Source organism: Numida meleagris, chromosome 2, assembly GCF_002078875.1.
Source record: "Numida meleagris isolate 19003 breed g44 Domestic line chromosome 2, NumMel1.0, whole genome shotgun sequence".
In the NCBI taxonomy this organism is placed as follows: domain Eukaryota; kingdom Metazoa; phylum Chordata; class Aves; order Galliformes; family Numididae; genus Numida; species Numida meleagris.
The window spans coordinates 73,849,655-73,864,026 of record NC_034410.1 but is presented as its reverse complement, the minus strand read 5'-3'; the positions used below and the strand labels follow the sequence as shown (position 1 = coordinate 73,864,026).

General features: G+C 45.5%; 1 protein-coding gene across 1 annotated transcript; it reads right to left on the bottom strand.

Moving 5' to 3' along the window:
- On the bottom strand, positions 7,170-14,258 carry ZNF622 (zinc finger protein 622). Its single transcript, XM_021386294.1, has 7 exons — positions 14,112-14,258; positions 11,995-12,603; positions 10,223-10,477; positions 9,315-9,477; positions 8,476-8,588; positions 8,223-8,366; positions 7,170-8,066 (listed from the first exon to the last, which is right to left on the bottom strand). The coding sequence occupies exons 2-7, from the start codon at positions 12,599-12,601 to the stop codon at positions 7,939-7,941; spliced, it is 1,410 nt and encodes a 469-aa protein (XP_021241969.1). The 5' UTR covers positions 12,602-12,603; positions 14,112-14,258; the 3' UTR covers positions 7,170-7,938.

Here is a 14,372-nt window from a genome sequence, read left to right as displayed (position 1 = left end):
ATGAGCCAGTAAAATATTATGCAGAATAACGGGGGATTTATTTATTCTCTTTGCTTGAATGATTTCCTGTTAATAGCTGCAGCTGTCACAGATAGGCACATACACAAGCTTGGAAGTTCAAGAGCCTGCACGCTGGAATGTCTTGCTTCAGTGGGCACAAGGGAATGTAAGCAGTGATCCGCTTCTGCTCATACAAACTGCAGGACGCAAAATTTGTAAAAAAAAAGATATTTTTCTATGCCATTTCCTTTGGTTGTTTGCTAGAGTTATTGAAGGGCTTATTTTAGTTGATACAGTAGGGGGAAGGGAAGCCATCCAGAGGGACCCAGACAGGCCGGAGAAGTGGGCCCACATGAACCTAATGAGGTTCAACAAGGCCAAATGCAAGGTGCTGCACTTGGGCCAGGGCAATCCCAGGTATTTATACAGAGTGGAGGAAGATCTCCTTGAGAGCAGCCCTGCAGAGAAGGACTTGGGGGTCCTGGTGGATGAGAAGCTGGACATGAGCCAGCAGTGTGCACTGACAGCCCAGGAGGCCAAGTATGTTCTGGGCTGCATTAAAAGAGGAGTGGCCAGCAGGGAGAGGGAGGTGATTGTCCCTCTCTACTCAGCTCTTGTGAGGCCCCATCTAGAGTACTGCGTCCAGGCCTGGGGCCCTCTGTACAAGAAAGACGCAGAGCTCTTGGAACAAGTTCAGAGGAGGGCCACCAAGATGATCAGAGGGCTGGAGCACTTCTCCTATGAGGAAAGGTTGAGGGAACTGGGCTTGTTTAGCTTGGAGAGGAGAAGGCTCCAGGGAGACCTCACTGTGGCCTTCCAGTACCTGAAGGGAGTGTATAAACAGGAGGGGGAACAACTGTTTACATGGGTGGATAGTGATAGGACAAGGGGGAATGGTTTTAAATGAAGACAGAGGAAGTTTAGGTAGCAAGTATTAGGAGCAAGTTTTTCACTCAGAGGGTGGTGATGAGCTGGAACAGGTTGCCCAGGGAGGTTGTGGATGCCCCATCCCTGGAGGCTTTCAAGGCCAGGCTGGATGTGGCTCTGGGCAGCCCAGTCTAGTGCCTGGCAACCCTGCACACAGCAGGGGGGTTGAAACTCGATGATCCTTTTCAACCCAGGCCATTCTATGATTTTATTTTATTTTAAATTTGATCTCCTAACAGGGTTGGTGTTAAGGAACAAAGATGACATTTTAGGCTACCACACTCAGCTCTGGGAGCTACTCCCATCATAAGATGTCAAAGAGAACAAGGTGATACAGGCAGCAGCACAACAAGCACACAGCACAAGGGTACTTAACCACTGTTAGAACAGGTGGAATTTCCAACTACTCAGTGTCTGGTCTGCTTGGTGGCCTCTTACGTATGCATGATCTTGCTGCTGCGACATGATAAGTGTTTTAGGTGGAATGACTGCACTTTCTGACACGATTTTCCTCTATACATGACCCGGAGTAACTGATACATGTGCATATTGCTTTGGCTGTAATCTCACCCACAGTATCTCAGCTATTCCTAATGGCTGTGCTGGGATTGCTCATTGGAGCTATGCCACAGTACAGAATAAAAATGGATGAACAGTGGGGCCAAAAGTCCAAGGCATCTGAAATGAAACTACTGAGACTTATGGCTGATTTCTGTGTTTAACTGCCTAGTAACAAAGAATTTGAACAGCTGGCCTATTAATTCAAAAATTGGCACTTTCCTGCATGTACTTAAACACCCAAATCCATTCAGCTATCTGAAAAGCACCTGCCCTCAGGAGAGCACTCTGTGATGTAGACTACAACCAACACAGGTGCCCAGGCTCTGGGACAAGGTAAGATGCTGCATTAGATAGATCTTGGTGGCTCCTTGCTAGAGAAGAATGTGGTCTCAGCCAAGCCAACCAGTCCTCTCTCTGTGCCCCGTAAATGGCTGCCGGGCAAGCATGGGACTGTACCACTCCTACACTCCGCTATTTTCTGCCAGGGACTGTGTTGCAGTTAGAACCATGGTCACTTAACTGCAGCAAGAGGCAGGGACAAATCGAAGCACAACATGCCCTCTTCTGCAGCTAAGACATGGCTTAGCTAGGTGAACAAGTACACAGACAAAAATAGACTGTACCATGAACTGCAGGACTTCTACTGAGACCTGTCAGCAATTCTCTACAAAGCATTCAAGGATGACAGACAGAGCTCTGCACCTTACAGCTCACTTCTCTGTGGGACAGTGAGCCTTCTGCCAGTGGGAAAAAAGACGCAGCTAGCAAGTGTCCTCTGTTAAAGATGAAACAAGACCAAGCCATTCACCAGGCACTTGTACGTGGGATCAGCTTACTGTTTGAATAAAAACAACAGCCCGTGTTTATTCTTGGTCTATGGCCAAATGAGGGTAATTTCGGTAGGTACAGCTCACAACTTAGTGGAAAAAATATTGAAACTATTCCTCACCTTCCGTGCTTTGAAAGCACGCACTTCATCAGTGTAGATTAGTTAAAATACAGTGACTTGAACAACAGAATTTATTGAAATGCTCTGATTGCAAAGAATTAAGGAGGCTAGGTCTGACTGTACCGATGATAAACGTCAGAAAATACCAGGATTTCGGAACATTTCAATAAATATTACATCAAAATTTTCAGTGCCGTATGCCATTGTCATGGTTTTGTGATTTTTTGTTGTTGGTATTCCACATCATAACATCATGTAAAGCGTTGGCAGTTAAAGAGTTAATGTCCTGTTTTCCGCGGACTGCCTTTTTGGGTGCTTGGTTCTCGGAGGGGGAGGGGAGGAGCTGCACTCCCCAGGGGTCTTTGCTTCTGGAGGGGCTGGTGAAGCCAACTGGCGGTCGGGGAGTTCTGTCCACATGTGGCGGAGAAGCACGTGGTCCCCCTGCAGCTTACGGAGTAAGAATCTCAGCTTTGAACTCTCTGCTCTGATTTATTGGCCTCAATTTCGATATAACATTTAGTAAATTAATGTTCCTCCTCAGATTGGTGCTGCTGTTTTGTTTTAGACCCGTCTACAGTTTCCCCACCCTTCCCCTTTTCCCTTTGTCTTCCCCAGGGTGTGGGTCCGCGGGTCCCCTGCCGCATTAGCCACCGGACGGGGCTGGGCCAGCCCCTAAACTGCGGACACTTTTTCTTTTCTCCTTTCTCTCTTTTCTGGGCCTGCAGGTCTGCTGTCCCCCCATCACAGACACAGATCCACAGATAACGCTGTGACAGCCATAAGCAAACATGTAACTGCCCCGCCCATCGGGGCATGAGTGGAGTTTAGTGAAGCAGAATTGTGTGAGACCAAAGGCAGATCTTGCCCTGGAAATCCAGATTGCTTTCACGGCTGTAAAGAACAGAAATGTAAGGGTGGAAAGCTACCCGTGCCAGAAAAAAAAGAAGCCAAGATGTCTACAGATGACTACAGAGACCTTGCCAAGACATTAACAGGCATTGGCTGGGATGGGAAACACAAAATTGTTTTTGCATAGTGGGATTTGGTTGATGGGGAGCAAAGTATGAAGGCAAATTGGCCTCGAGGTTTGCAAGCACACCTTCTTTCCTAGCTTAAGAGAAACTGAAATAACAGATGCAAGGACACCAAACTCAGGCCTCAGCTAGTGTTTAGGGCTGCACTTTCATCAGTTGCAGAGCCTGATACTAGCATGCTGCACGTGCAGAAAGTCTCTGCAGCACTTGAAAAGATACGCCACAGCATGCATACTGAGGATTAGTTTTTCTTCCCAGAAAATGGCTCCACAGCTGAGTGACAGCCTACCATGCAGCATGATTCTTAGGTGCCTGAGGTGCGTGGGTTAGTCATTTGTTGTACAAATGCAGCCTCTATTCATCAAGTAACTACTGACTTGAGCCATTCAGCTTTGTAAACTTCCAGCAAGGTCTTCCAGGTATGCTTTAAAATAGCCCTCACTGGGCTGGCAGAACAGTGTTATAAGGAGAAGTGTACCTTGCTATAAATCTCACTTTGTAAAACACTAGTTTTTGCTGCTGCTAATTCTGTTTTTCGAGTTACTGTCAGTAATCCAAACATGTGTCCTGCAGATCCCTTGGGTAAGGAATGTTAAGATGGGAGGTCATCTGAAAATGTCAACATGTGCTTCTGTGTCTTGGGACACGTGGACTTCTGCTTACAAACGCATGACACAGGAATAGCAAAACTCTTGTTTTCACACACAGGATTATGTAATTTACCCTGTAAATACTCAGCAAAGATCAAAAAGTTGAAAGAATCCAATAGAGGATTTGCAGGAAGCAAATACGATTCCAATACAAGTGTAATGACTGATGCAAAATACATCTCAATGTTAGACAATATTTCTTCTATCAGCAAACTGTACAAATCCATACTGTGTAATACAACCAATATTTGTGTGGTAAAGTTGCCATTTATAAGTTGGTTTCATGATCTCTTTTTGCTCTTGGGACAAGTCATATAACATTACAGTGGGAATTGTTGACTGCTTTCAGAGGAGAGCGATTCTGGTACCCTTCCAGGCTCAGCCAGCATCTATGATTCTGCTTTTTAGTCTTGTACCACGGACATGGTGAAATCTTTAACACCAAACTGGTTACAGGTCTCCTGTTCCTGCTGTTGGTACTCCCAAAGCTCCTAGCTGCTGCACCTTACGAGGGGTACTATGGGTTGCAGTGGGTGAGACAGCAGACATTTCCATTGGGTCAGATTCCTGAAGAGAGACAATTTGATTTCCTCTGATACACGAGGCACCATCAGCTTGTCATCTTAGCTACCCAGGGTCTGCCAGCTGCAGGGATTCACGACAGTCTGGTGACTTATTTTCCAGCTATGGCTGCTCACCTCTAACCTCTTGCCTACTATGGGTCATAACAGCATAACCTCACTTGAAGTGCACAGTCTTCCACCTGCAGCTTTATACAGACAGCACACAGCAACGTAACCAAACCCCTGAGCAGACAAAGCCCATTATTACAGTTTGCCTCAGTACTAATAGATTAAAAAAAAAAAAAAAACCCTCTTAAAAGCTGTGGCAAGGACTCTCACTCTGATGCCCCTCAAGCACCAAATATTACTTGGGCAACAGTCCAACTCCTTTACATTTCAGGTCCTCTACCTTGTAGAAACCAATGATTGATCAGTAACACACTCATAAAGCAAGTGCTCACTTGAAATAGATCTTTACTTGTTGACTTGCAAATTCAGTGTAGTAAGCTGTTACGATGCTGTACATATCTGACTTCCCTGAATCTCTGCTATTCAGATCCCATAAACTCTTAGCTCTCCCCCTCCAGATAATGCATGTTTTCCCTTCTCGTACTGCTCTGGCTGCTTCTAGGTATCTTATGCTTCCAATGGAAGACCTACTCCCAAATGGAGATGGCAGATGCACTGCATGAGCTTCCACAGTTCTTTCATTCTGCTGATTCATTCTGCAATGCTTGATGCAGCATCAAGACCGCTTCAACGTGCAGTTATTACTGGACAAGGAGCAGAACTCTCCAAGCTTCCCCAAACTGAAATACCTTTCCTATGCTCTTCCCACTACTGATGCACCTTCCCACTATGATACACCAGCTTGAGAAGGGATAACCCCCTCCTTTGGCAATAGCACGCCCACAACCATACCATGAAATTCTTGCTTCAGAGTGCCCACTACATTTGGGGTCTGTTTCAAGTCTACTTGGTTGCCCCTGGACTTTACTCTCTTCCCTTTCTGACAGTAAGAGCCAGAAAACACAAGGTCAGATCAGGAGAGTACAAGTGGAAGGCTATGGTACAGCTGGGAATCTAGTTCTGTGGTGCCAGCCATCATCACTTAGAATTCCTGTAAGGAACAAAAAGCTGCCCTCAGCTATCTGCTGTACAGTTTTTAGGCTAGGTAAGTAAGTGACTAAGCAAGTATAATACTATGAAGTACATTCAATAAAAGTATTGTCAGAAGCTTTGACAAAGCTGGAGTTACCTGCAAACTGCAGTCTGTTGCTGAATACTGCAGATAATCTGTGTAATTGTTCCTACTGCCCTTTGCTAACAACGTTCTCCCTGGACCTAAATATATTACTTGTGGTGAGCTTTGCCCCCTTGCTTTATCAGTGCTCTGCATGAACGTACTCATACTACACTCTCTTTTCATAGTAAATACAAGGCTGGAAAAGGCTTCCCTATGCCCTCTGCTGGTTTTCCAAGGCACTCGTTTTCATCTTGGAATTAAAACAACAGAATTACAACTCTCTTCCTTTAATATATCAGTACGTTTCCCCATTATTGCTCCATTTTAATCTGACTAAACTGCAGTAGGAAGTTAGGACAGAATCATAGGTAGATACACTGCAGACTGCCTATTTCATCTTCCCCGTGACTTGGCAAACGACCACCATTTCTCAAGTTGCATATCTTTCCGAACCAGACTGTTGAGAGCACTCAGATGATCCCCATCCTTTCATAAGCAGCAGCCTGCTGTGGATGAGTCTGCACCGACAACAGCGCTTTCCTTTGGTTGCCCTTTCACGTTAAGGAGGGCAGCAAACTCTACGTACCTTCAGACTGGACTCAGAGTCATTTGTCATCTCATCAGCTGTCCCTGTATTTCTGCCTCCATTCCCAATCTCAACACCTACCTCTAAGGCATGAGTACCTATACTAGGACATAGTATCCTGGAAAGGCCTTGTATTTGATGTAAGTTTCAGCTATTCTGTAAGTTACACGAGTACTGCTCTGATGTTAAAATCATGTCAATCAAAGCCACTACAAGGGAGTCTGGAATAATCTTAAAATGCGGAAGCAACTTGACTGTAAACAGCCGCAGCTAACATCGCGATGAAAGGACAGGCACAGAGCAATTTTCCTGTGGCATACACTTAGAGCATCCTCCATTACAGCTCATAGGCTTCATGAGCTAGCCTACAATCTGTGTGTAATTGCCCACCTCTTCACAAGAAGTCAGAACTTGGTAAGGTCACTGAAGCCTTTAATATCTACAATACCAGGACCAACGCTAGCACCAATGCCTGAGCTCTTTAACAAGCAAGTTTCCTCTACGCTAGTCTGTAACAGATCACTTGCTCAGGTGGGAAGGCACGATTCTGGCAGGAAGAACACCCCGTTCCACCCAATACACATCTCAGGTCACTTTACCTCAGCAAGATCATAAAAAACACACGTACTCAGTGGGAAAAATGGAAGCTGATATCAGTATTAACAACAGAGTTTTAATTAGCAATTTTTTAACAAACCATCAGAAGTTTAGATTGACATTCACCTGCACATTATGGTGATTTTGAGCAGTTTTTAGGTAACGAAAATTCATGAAATTCATTACAACCAATTGCACCATAAGTTATTAATCAATCCTTGAGCTGGGGCATTAAGCAAGTAAAGTCAACCTCAAGAGGCAAAATTAATCCCGGAATTACGTTTTCAACGAGTTTATTTCTTCCAATAATTGTCACTTAACTTTCCCAGAATCTCTGCTCTCAAATTTTTACCTCACTAGTGCTGGCCAGAAGTCCCAAACACGCAGCTAGCTGATGTCTGGCACCACAAGTACATACCTTTAATACACTATCTCTGACTCTTAGAACTAGGATCGTATTTTGGCCTCAACTGTTCCACAGAACTGGAAACTCAAGATATTCAGACAACTCACAGTGTCAGCTGCCCCACAGAAAGGTATTTCACAAAGATGGGCAGCAAGACTATGCATACATCCTCATTCACTGCGGTGATATATATTTGCCATGTATTTCATTTAAGATACTTTCATTTTTATGTTAGGTCTACCATCACTTCAGTGGAAGAGAGACACCCTGCAAGACATCTTCTTATAGGCAGGGAAGTATGCCAGCACACACACACTGACACTTGTTACATACCGAGTCCATTTTAATAATAGAATCCACGAGCCAGAAACACTAAATCCCCCTCCCCAGAATCTGCTGCAGGCAGTGCTTCGGGGTACTCAAAATCTAACTTGCGGCCGGAAATGCATCTGCTTTGTAGCATTGTTATTCATTCCCATCTTGAGCATCCACTTGGACTTCATCCTCTGCAGGTACTGCATATCACGCTTCTGAGCAAAGACTGCCCCTTTAGGGAGAAAGGAGAAGAGAAAGAGGGATGTACATTTGCAGGGTTACTACTTAATTGCAAAACTGTAATCTACCCTTTTAAGTCAGCATGTTTTCTCTCCATACTGGCAAGCTTCTTTTCACTTTTCTGCCAAAACTGCAACTTGTCACTTACCTGTCTGGCTCGTCCAGCCCAAAGCTCTGTACTGCTGCAACACCCGACCCACTGCTTTCTTATTTTTAGTAACAGCCACTGTTCTTGACAGACCAAACCGTTGCTTGTAGTACCTCATTAAAGAACGATGACCCACTCTCGCACCTATTCAAAGGAGGAAAGATTAAGTGTGATGCTGCTGCTTCTGAAATAAGGTCATCAAGATTATTATGAAAACTATGTAAAGGCCAAATGCTGAGAAATGCTGTGCTACCTGAAGGGAGGATCAGCTCCATGGTGTCATCATCGTATTCCAATTCTTTCCCTGCTGGGAGCTCTCCAGGCACCTCCATGTCTTGCCCTTCCTCGTGATCAGGGTAACTGCTCCTGGGGAGCAGTAGCAGTATATGTTTTATTTGTGGCAAGCAGCCACAGTTATCCACACCCATTACACAAAAGATCTGCCACCCACAGCTACAGCAAGTCCCAAGTACTGTTGTGTTTCACCAACCACGGTTTGAGAATTCTATCCAATAATATCATCTCTTAAACAAAGAGGCTGCATACAGAGTCCTCCCTTCCTCAACAAAGTTCTGCAATCCAGTATGGTTCTGTTGCTACACACGTAACAGCTCTTTATTCTGAAAAGCAACCAGTTCTGCGTAACTAATGAATGGGAGCACTCCACCACAGCAGTAGCTGTTTCTGACCAGAACGATCACAGTTAAGGATAACCAAAAGAATTTCAACAAGAGGCTTCTACACCATAACAATCCTGTTCAACTCCAGCTGCTTAAAAGAAAAAATCCTCAGTACGTTGTAAGCCCGAAATCTACCTAAAAGGTAACAGAAATTATATTTATATCCTGCTATGATCTGTTTTGATCTTTGAAATCTAAACTCAGTAACAGCAAACATACAAAACTGAATTGAAAATGTATTTTCATGTAGATATGAATGGTCAACAGAGAGGAGAACCAATCACATTGTTAAACTAATCTGGAAAGGTGGCAAAGCATCAACACAAACTAAGTATCAAAATCAGAAACGGGACTACGTTTTAAAAATTAATAAGAGATTCTAATGAAAAGTTCAACTGAAAAGTATCCTTACCTAAAATCATAGAAGTCTGCAAATTCCAAGGCCGCATCTCCATCTGTGAAGAGTTTGCAGTGGCTTTTATCATTCATGTGAGCCTGTACTGCTTCCGTAGAGTAGAAGGACTTCCCTTTCTCATTGCACCAGATGCAGATTTTCCCAACGCCAATTTTCTCTCCTGCAGCAAAAAAATGACACCTTTATTGGTCTGAACAGAGCCTTTCTACTCAGTGATTAATAGTTCTGTGATGTAGGCTTCCCAGCTTGAAGGCAGAGAGACAAAAGAAGAGCCTTGAGTCCTTCATTTCCTGCTGTTCCTGTGCCTAGATTGTATGGCATAAGGGACAAAGTCTTAACAGTGAAAGAATTCATGTGACAAGGTATGGATCACTATGTATTCTCAATAAAACATTTCATACTTCCAATGGACCTTTCTATGCAACACTCCAAAATTAATTTATTCTCACCACTATCCGTAGACTTCAAGGAAGACATTTTGTGCCTCCCTTTTAGCTCTCTCAGTGGTACTGCCAATGGATGAGTCACTTACGACTCACTAGATATTCAGACCTCCCCCAGTACAAGGCAGTTCAAATGCAAACTTCAGCAACTGAGTTTCATCCTAAATTTTGCGTTAACTGAAAAACCTCCTCAGCATTACAATACTATGTAAGACCTACAGGGTACACGACTGCATGCTTGCATAGCAGGGTTTTCTCTCACCCCCCCTCCCCCCAGCAAACCTTGTAACAATCAAAATACTGAACCAGATAGCCTCTAGATCTTGGAAAAAAAACCAACAACAAAACAAAAAACACCAACACAACAATGCCCCAAACCATTTCAAGCTGTACCCAAGCAAAAATAAGCAGTAAGAGTCTTTAATTACCCCGTTTAAAATCAGAGGAGATTTACAGGCATACCCAAGTACTTTATTAGTCCTCTGAGATCCACAAGGTACTCTATGTCTGGAATGAAGAAGCTGTGAACTTTCGTCATATGGGCCACGTTCTTCATGAGAGTTCTGGAATGGTGGGAACAGAACAAGCAGTCCGTAACCGGTATGGCCCCAATGGCAGAAGTGCTTTCAGCTTCTGCTTCCTTCTCCTCCTCTTCTCCCACACCTTCCAACTCTTCTTCAGAGCCAAAGTCTTCATCAGAATCCATATCTTCCCAGCCTTTTAAATGGAAGGTTAAGAAATAATTATTTACTTATTTCTTCCAAGCAAAGCAGTGAGCAATTAAGTTAAAAAATAGTTATAATTGAAAATATTGTGTTCTCTATTCTTACCGAGAAGTGCCACACACTTATTTCCCGGTGTGAGATTGTATCATTTCCAGTAAAACATTCTTTTTCCTTTTGTAAAACGCACAGCAGAACTCAAGACTGCTCATAAAAAAAAGTTTTTTCCCTCCATTTTCTCATCAATTAACACTTTATTGTCATTTCAAAGCCTTAAATTTAATTTGCTACAGCACAAGAACACATGCATGCCCCATTAAAAACAATACAGCTCTGTCAGAAACATGAAAATGTTCATTTCCAGCAGTGACTGAGCAGCAAAGGAAAACACCCTCCCATTCACACATCCATCTTTAACAAAGGAGAACAAAGCTAGTTCTTAGAGTTATCCACAATTTACTAAGGAGCTGACATGCTTGCAGAACTACTGCCCTGCTCAGTGCAGATTACCAGCAACTGGGGATTCCCCAGAAGTTCAGGGTTCATCAAGAAGGGCTTTAATTCTACAGGGAAGTACTGTTTCTTAATTTCTTTACTCTGACCTTTTGTAAATGCACAAAGCCACTGCCAAATATGATAGATACTTAAAACCACCAGCAGAAGAGTATGCTTCATCTACATTCCAGTCCTGAAGCTGGAACAGTACGTTCCCACTGCATTCATTCCTGTCCCCAACTACTGACGCAGTTTAATCATCTCATTCTAAGGCTGTGATAGATGCACGTGCAAGCTGCACTGCAAACTACAGCACTGGCAGTGTCCAGGTTAAAAACAACCTTTTTTTTTTTTTTTTCCTGAGAATTCAGAAGCTCTGCTTATTTCAGTTGTCTGCCTTCTGGGCTGGCCCCAGCAGAGCTGTATACACACGGCTGGGGAGGGTGAGGCAGTAGAAGGGGCAGCAGAGGTGATAATTCTTCAACTATTTTTATTATAGATGCCAATGTGCTGAGAAGCCATGCCACACAGCAACAGGCTAAGGAGCAAATTTCCTCCTCTGATCTTGATGGGCTGTGAAGAACAAAACCTCCACTCCCACCTCCCTTCAACAGAGCAGGAAAGCAAATCATGGCACAAGAGCAAATAATCACAATCAGATTTTGTTCACCTTCTTTCCAGGAGTAGTTTTAGTATAACCTTCTGTGTTGGCCCTGGAATTCCCCTGGAACTTTACATGGAAGATGGTGCTTCCATTGTTATCAGCATTTACATTCAGCCTTCGCATGCATTAGTGTTGTGCAGCTGGCTCTTCAGACACTGCAACACAGAGTCTCTGTCTGCAAGCATGAACCGACCTGAAATGCTCTGTTAAACTGAAAACTTAACAGGAAGGTGTTCTGTGATGAAAAAAGCTATACTGCTAGAGGAAATAAGAGAAAGCTTTTGCACAAAACGAACAACTCCACAGCCTACCTACCGCAAACTATTTGTTGACAGCACGCTTGCTCGCCTTACCTTCTTCTGAATCCTCTTCCTCCTCTGCTTCCTGTTTGGCCAGCTTCCTTGCTTGTTGTTCAAACCACTGTAGCCGTGGAGGCTTCTCGGTTCGTTCTTTGCTCTGCAATGAACCGGTGCTTTCCATAGGAACTGGAGAGGCGCTTGCATGATTAGGAGGTAAGGGTGTCTTCTTTGGAGATGAGGACGGCTGGGCTCTGATGGCTTGCTGTATTGCTGCGTTCATTTCATCTTTGTCTACACTCTCCATGGCAAGCCCCTTCTCCAGGTTCTTCTCATTTAATATTTTCACCTTCTTGCTGACCGCTTGGACAGCTTTCTTCTCCAGCTCCAGGTGCTTCTTGGACTTCAAGTGATTCTCATAGGCGTTGAAGGTGGAGAACCTCTTGCTGCAAACCGTGCAGTAGGTGGCGGTGACTTTGTTCTGCTCCTCTGCCACCGCCCTCTGCGCTAAGACTCTCTCTTGGAAATTCTCAGCGGTGACGGGAGGCATGTCGGCAACCTTACGCTTCAGATTGTAGCGGTGCCAGTCTGTTTTGTAATGGGCACGCTGAACGTCAGCGTCCTTGAAAGCCACGCGGCAAGTGATGCACGTGTAGGTTGCCATTACTGGAAAGTGACAAAGAAAACAATCACACCAATAAACAACAACAGAAACAACCCAACATCATCCTGACAGCACCCACATAAGGCAGCATAAGAGACACAATTCTAGTACAAAATTACATTTATTAATTACAAATGTTAGCAAATGGCACAATACCTATGAGGGGAATTTACAAGTGCAAGGGTCAGGTATAGTGAACAGAGATTTCTGGTACCGCAGCGGTACTGGAGCAGCCCAGCTCTGGACTCTGCACATGCTACACTTGCCAGGGCTCAGACAAATCAAAAATAGGGCTTTCTGCCCTAAAAGCTGTACTTTGAAAGCCCTCCTTACTTTAAGTGAAGAGTCCCTACCACACTTGCATTCTGCTAACTACACGCTTTTGAAGAGACGTGCAATTACTTCACGCTAAAGGTGAATGGGAAAACCTACTTCGACGCCTGTTTTCAACTTTCCACAGCCTTGTCAGACAGAAGAAAAAAAAATTACTACTTTTAAAAATAAAAAGCTTTCAGCTATTCTGGAGTGGTGCGTGCACAGTTCACAACACTTTGTCCCGCAGAGCCATCAGTCTGGAGATGCAGGAGGGCAGAGACCTCTTACTGCTGGTTTTCTTACCAAACCCACAAACCCCCCTTCCCCTCCAGCGACTTAATGACTTAAGAGAAAAAAGGATGGAATCTCTTGAACACAGTAAAAGCAAACAGCCAAACGATGTGTGCGCACTGGAGATCGCTAAAGCTGCCCCCACCTAGTTTAAACGGAGAAACAAAAGAAATGACACATGAGGAGGAGGGGGGTCTGGCAGCAGGTGAAAAACAGCAGTTGCTGCCAGAAGCTGGCAAAAGGGAGAATCATCAGTGACAAACGCACGTATTGAGAGACCTGCTGTCTGAAACAGCAGTTTTTGAGGAGCGGACTCCTGGTTTACTGCTTCCTCTCTCTGTCATCCCGCAGCAACATAATATACACGAACAGAAAACAAAGGCTGCGCTATCCCATCTGAAATACAGCTGGCACATCTTGTACTGAACGGATGCTTACAGTTTCAGAGAAAAACGTATTCTCTGCTCGCTGAAGGATCCCAATTGCCCTTCGGAGCCTCTCTCCCCCACCTCCACGTAAACACATATTTTCCGGCTATAAAGGGAGTGACACAGAGCCACGCCCGAGGGAATGACCGCCTCGCTTCGGGAGCCCAAGGAGGGGACCGGCCCGGCTCTCGCCAGGCGGGTACGAGGCGGTAAGGCCCGGCTGCCGTTCGGTTCAGCGTTCAAACCAGAAGCGTCAGCTCAGTTTAAAGACAGAAACAGCAAAAAAGGGGTAGGAAAGGGGAGGAGCAGCCAGGAACCCCTTGGCGGCTCTAGGAGCCGACTCAGGCCCGACAGCAGCGAGCCGCTACCGGCCGGGACCTGCGGGGCCGGGTGGCTGTGCCACGCCTCGCCTCCTCCCCAGCCCGGGTGGAGCAGGGCCCCCTGGCAGCCCGACACCCCCCTCCCGTAGCACGCACCTGCCGTCCGGGGACACTAGAGAGCCGCGCCACGCCGGAGCGCCCGCCAGGAGAAGGCGTGGAGCCGCAGTCACCACGCTGCGCAGGAAGTCCGGGCTGCGGGCCGGCCGCTTCCGTCCAGCAGGGCCCTGTCCCGCCCCCCCTGCCTCTAGCGCCCCCTGCCGGCGCGGAGGCCGGCCCCAAGCGCGCCGCTCCCCGGCCCCGGCCCCGGCTCCGCTGCTGGGAAATAACGCCACATCGGCAGTCTGTGGCCGAGAGCTG